The sequence below is a fragment of the Pseudophryne corroboree genome, chromosome 7, assembly GCF_028390025.1.
Source record: "Pseudophryne corroboree isolate aPseCor3 chromosome 7, aPseCor3.hap2, whole genome shotgun sequence".
NCBI classification, from domain to species: Eukaryota; Metazoa; Chordata; class Amphibia; order Anura; family Myobatrachidae; genus Pseudophryne; species Pseudophryne corroboree.
In genome coordinates, this window is record NC_086450.1 from 372,499,493 (window position 1) to 372,505,362 (window position 5,870).

General features: G+C 42.6%; 1 protein-coding gene across 1 annotated transcript; it reads left to right on the plus strand.

The window, feature by feature from the left end:
• Window positions 1-372: 372 nt before the first annotated feature.
• On the plus strand, window positions 373-2,139 carry LOC134943729 (uncharacterized). The gene is made up of 3 exons (XM_063932408.1): window positions 373-509; window positions 585-797; window positions 1,412-2,139. The coding sequence occupies exon 3, from the start codon at window positions 1,423-1,425 to the stop codon at window positions 2,089-2,091; it is 669 nt and encodes a 222-aa protein (XP_063788478.1). The 5' UTR covers window positions 373-509; window positions 585-797; window positions 1,412-1,422; the 3' UTR covers window positions 2,092-2,139.
• Window positions 2,140-5,870: the final 3,731 nt, after the last annotated feature.

Genomic DNA, 5,870 nt, shown 5'->3' on the forward strand with positions numbered 1-5,870 from the left:
AGAATGTGCTTTTTTCACCTTGCATTGGCTGTTTGGTAAATTTAATATTGCGCAAAAATATGTGCAATGGCTTTTTAATTTTTTTAAAAAAATGATTTTTTTTTTGACGATATTGCTTGGACATCTGTGTTGTCTGCTTATTTTAAAAAGATTTTTGTATTTATTTACTTCTGAAAAACGGTGCAATTATTTCAACATTAAATTTGTGAAACATTTGCAAGTAGTCAATCTCTGCAATATCTGAGGCATAATTCTAAAATGTAACAGATTTATTGTGTGCAACATCATGTACATTTGGATATACACCACAAAATAATGAAGCTTGAAGCTCTTAATCAGAAATTATTTGTTTATCCAATACCTAATAGATGGTTACAGTACAATAAGGCTTTGCAGGGGTTTTTTTTACACAAAGCATGGTAATAATGTTTGGTACACTTTTTCAACAGTCCCACAGACCAGCCGGCCAGACAGGCCTCAGACAAGTCAGGATGAGGCTGGGATTGCAGGTAAGACTTCAGTGTAGTCACATATTCTGCAAACACATAGAAGTACAAAATATTAATGTTTATATTTTCACATAGGTTCTGCTTCTGGAAGCCGACCTCCTGTAAGGCGCCCATCACAGGGCTTGGGCCACTTACCCAGGAGGCCAAGTAAGACACTGCGTCTTGGCTCGGAATCTGCGGCTCCATCATCCCCACCCAGGCGACGACTTTCGGCAGTGTCACCCCAGCCACCACTGGCACTATTGGCGAGTTCGCAGAGTGATGAGCCCCGATCCCCTCAGTTATCTGGTGAGTAAAAACAGAAATTAAACACATAGGCAATAATATACACAGTACAGTTAATATGTTGTTAGTTGGTTTTGAGATTACATGTTTTCCAGAACAAGCAATGTGATGTTACGTCTTCAATTGCTAAAGGTGAAAAAAAATTTATTTATAAGGTCTTAGTGGATGTTCTCGCCAACATCATTTTTAATAAATATCAGAATTGTTTTAAAATTTGGCCCACACACGTGCACATTTAAATAAAATAACAATAAAATTCCAAAAAAAAAACAGCATCCACAACATTATAGTGTTCACACATCTCCCCTGTCCAGTATGTAGATGGCTTACTTGCTCCGCTCCTCTGGACTATCCAGGTAAGTAGTCTATATCGTGGTCAGGGGAGGGAATCTAACAGTGTAATGCTGTGGAGGGGAGTTAGTTAGGTGAGGATTATGCAAATCTGTCTATGTGGCCGCCTGTGTTGGTATATATGTTTTTGAGCATAAAAAACATTATAAGTTTATGAAATCAACGCCAAAAAGTTAAAAAATGGAGTATTATGAATGTAGTAATGTGTAGAAGTAGCCTTGCAAAAAATTTACAAATAAACATTGCATGTTGGCCACCCCATACAGAGCCCAGCTTGATGGCCGACGTGGACCAGCAGGGACAAGACCAACAGGCAACCATCACACTGCAACTTACACCTGTTGACCCAAGCCAGCCAATACAGCTGCAGGATATCCCCCAAGCCTCCATCAGTCCACAACTGGCACAAGCTCCGCCCCCAAGCCAAATACCAGATGATTTTTGGGCCAGTTGGACAAGCCAACTGGCCCAAAGCAATGCCAGCCTGACCGCACATACACAACACCTTGCCAGTCTGCCCCATCATCTACCGCGTATTAGTCGCAACTCGGGCAGACTGATTGTACAAGTAGGGCGAATGGCAACCTCAATGGAGCAAATAAGGGCTGACAACAGCCAAATGCTTGCTCATTTATCGCGCATCATAGATGAGCAACAGCGCCATCAGCAGGCACTCGTTCAGCTCATTCAGCACAACCAAGTGGTGAATGAGTCGTTATCCAGGATTGTAGCCAGCCACACTGCAACCAACACTCAGCTGATTGCAAGCCTTAATAATTTGAGCAGCAATATTTCATTGATGGGAGCTCACCAAGTAACCTCCAGCTCGGGGACCACGACCCCTATCCAAACGCCAGTAACCTCCCCTGTTCGGCGTTCCTCCAGAGCACGTGCCAGTGAGCCAGCACAAAGCTCAGCACCCAGCACACACAAGCGGAAAAAATAACCCCAATGTGATTGGCAAAATAAAAATTTGTATTTGACAAACACACAACTTCCTGTGTCCGTCTCAAACATTGTCGAAGCTGCTCTGTATGTATGTATGTTTTTCATGGGTAATGACTGAAAATGTATTTTTAGCATAAACTAAGTACAATGGACACACCACTATAAACTACAAACAGTAAGTAACAAAACACACAATAGAAAGTAGTGCAAAGTGTTTAGTCAAGGATAATTACAGCCTACTAAAACTGACCTGAAAAATAGCGCAGGATCACTTCTTGCCGTACCTGCCTCCCTACATATGTACTCACACTGTCACCAGATGGGTCTAACTCCTCTGCTTGCCGACTGCTTTCTCCCTCATCATGTGCCAGATGTTGGGTTAAACACAGATTATGGAGAAAACAGCAGCAGAACACAATTCTAGTCACCTTTGAGGGACTATACAACAAAAGGCCAGCAGATTTATCCAGACACCAAAACCGTGACTTCAGCACACCAAAACATCTTTCTATCACATTCCGCGTAGCCTTATGTGCATGATTGTAACTGTGTTCAGCAGGAGAATCAGGTTGGGACAATGGAGTAAGGAGCCAAGAGTAGCAGCCGTAACCCCCATCACCTGAAAAACAGATATAGTCCACATTAGTACATATTAGAGATGAGCGCCTGAAATTTTTCGGGTTTTGTGTTTTGGTTTTGGGTTCGGTTCCGCGGCCGTGTTTTGGGTTCGAACGCGTTTTGGCAAAACCTCACCGAATTATTTTTGTCGGATTCGGGTGTGTTTTGGATTCGGGTGTTTTTTTCCAAAAACACTAAAAAACAGCTTAAATCATAGAATTTGGGGGTCATTTTGATCCCAAAGTATTATTAACCTCAAAAACCATAATTTACACTCATTTTCAGTCTATTCTGAATACCTCACACCTCACAATATTATTTTTAGTCCTAAAATTTGCACCGAGGTCGCTGTGTGAGTAAGATAAGCGACCCTAGTGGCCGACACAAACACCGGGCCCATCTAGGAGTGGCACTGCAGTGTCACGCAGGATGTCCCTTCCAAAAAACCCTCCCCAAACAGCACATGACGCAAAGAAAAAAAGAGGCTTTTTACTGATATTTGGTGTTTTGGATTTGACATGCTCTGTACTATGACATTGGGCATCGGCCTTGGCAGACGACGTTGCTGGCATTTCATCGTCTCGGCCATGACTAGTGGCAGCAGCTTCAGCACGAGGTGGAAGTGGATCTTGATCTTTCCCTAATTTTGGAACCTCAACTTTTTTGTTCTCCATATTTTATAGGCAGAACTAAAAGGCACCTCAGGTAAACAATGGAGATGGATGGATTGGATACTAGTATACAATTATGGACGGACTGCCACGGTTAGGTGGTATAAAAAAACCACGGTTAGGTGGTATATAATACAATTATGGTTGGACGGACTGCCTGCCGAGTGCCGACACAGAGGTAGCCACAGCCGTGAACTACCGCACTGTACACTGGTTGATAAAGAGATAGTAGTATACTCGTAACAACTAGTATGACGACGGTATAAAGAATGAAAAAAAAACCACGGTTAGGTGGTATATATTATAATACAATTATGGTTGGACGGACTGCCTGCCGAGTGCCGACACAGAGGTAGCCACAGCCGTGAACTACCGCACTGTACACTGGTTGATAAAGAGATAGTAGTATACTCGTAACAACTAGTATGACGACGGTATAAAGAATGAAAAAAAAACCACGGTTAGGTGGTATATATTATAATACAATTATGGATGGACGGACTGCCTGCCGAGTGCCGACACAGAGGTAGCCACAGCCGTGAACTACCGCACTGTACACTGGTTGATAAAGAGATAGTAGTATACTCGTAACAACTAGTATGACGACGGTATAAAGAATGAAAAAAAAACCACGGTTAGGTGGTATATATTATAATACAATTATGGTTGGACGGACTGCCTGCCGAGTGCCGACACAGAGGTAGCCACAGCCGTGAACTACCGCACTGTACACTGGTTGATAAAGAGATAGTAGTATACTCGTAACAACTAGTATGACGACGGTATAAAGAATGAAAAAAAAACCACGGTTAGGTGGTATATAATACAATTATGGTTGGACGGACTGCCTGCCGAGTGCCGACACAGAGGTAGCCACAGCCGTGAACTACCGCACTGTACACTGGTTGATAAAGAGATAGTAGTATACTCGTAACAACTAGTATGACGACGGTATAAAGAATGAAAAAAAAACCACGGTTAGGTGGTATATATTATAATACAATTATGGTTGGACGGACTGCCTGCCGAGTGCCGACACAGAGGTAGCCACAGCCGTGAACTACCGCACTGTACACTGGTTGATAAAGAGATAGTAGTATACTCGTAACAACTAGTATGACGACGGTATAAAGAATGAAAAAAAAACCACGGTTAGGTGGTATATATTATAATACAATTATGGATGGACGGACTGCCTGCCGAGTGCCGACACAGAGGTAGCCACAGCCGTGAACTACCGCACTGTACACTGGTTGATAAAGAGATAGTAGTATACTCGTAACAACTAGTATGACGACGGTATAAAGAATGAAAAAAAAAACACGGTTAGGTGGTATATAATACAATTATGGTTGGACGGACTGCCTGCCGAGTGCCGACACAGAGGTAGCCACAGCCGTGAACTACCGCACTGTACACTGGTTGATAAAGAGATAGTAGTATACTCGTAACAACTAGTATGACGACGGTATAAAGAATGAAAAAAAAACCACGGTTAGGTGGTATATATTATAATACAATTATGGATGGACGGACTGCCTGCCGAGTGCCGACACAGAGGTAGCCACAGCCGTGAACTACCGCACTGTACACTGGTTGATAAAGAGATAGTAGTATACTCGTAACAACTAGTATGACGACGGTATAAAGAATGAAAAAAAAACCACGGTTAGGTGGTATATATTATAATACAATTATGGATGGACGGACTGCCTGCCGAGTGCCGACACAGAGGTAGCCACAGCCGTGAACTACCGCACTGTACACTGGTTGATAAAGAGATAGTAGTATACTCGTAACAACTAGTATGACGACGGTATAAAGAATGAAAAAAAAAACACGGTTAGGTGGTATATAATACAATTATGGTTGGACGGACTGCCTGCCGAGTGCCGACACAGAGGTAGCCACAGCCGTGAACTACCGCACTGTACACTGGTTGATAAAGAGATAGTAGTATACTCGTAACAACTAGTATGACGACGGTATAAAGAATGAAAAAAAAACCACGGTTAGGTGGTATATATTATAATACAATTATGGATGGACGGACTGCCTGCCGAGTGCCGACACAGAGGTAGCCACAGCCGTGAACTACCGCACTGTACTGTGTCTGCTGCTAATATAGACTGGTTGATAAAGAGATAGTATACAATACTACTAATATACTGGTGGTCAGGCACTGGTCACCACTAGTCACACTGGCAGTGGCACTCCTGCAGCAAAAGTGTGCACTGTTTAATTTTAATATAATATTATTTATCATGTACTCCTGGCTCCTGCAGTGCTCCCCAGTCTCCCCCACAATTATAAGCTTTATATACAATACATTGATGTGCAGCACACTGGGCTGAGCAGTGCACACAGACTGAGTCACTGTGTGACTGTGTATCGTTTTTTTCAGGCAGAGAACGGATATATTAAATAAAACAAACAACTGCACTGTCTCTGGTGGTCACTGGTCACTGTGGTCGTCAGTCACTAAACT

Bases quoted from the DNA above. Each gene is read 5' to 3' on its own strand.
- LOC134943729 (XM_063932408.1), top strand. From the start codon at position 1,423: ATGGCCGACGTGGACCAGCAGGGACAAGACCAACAGGCAACCATCACA.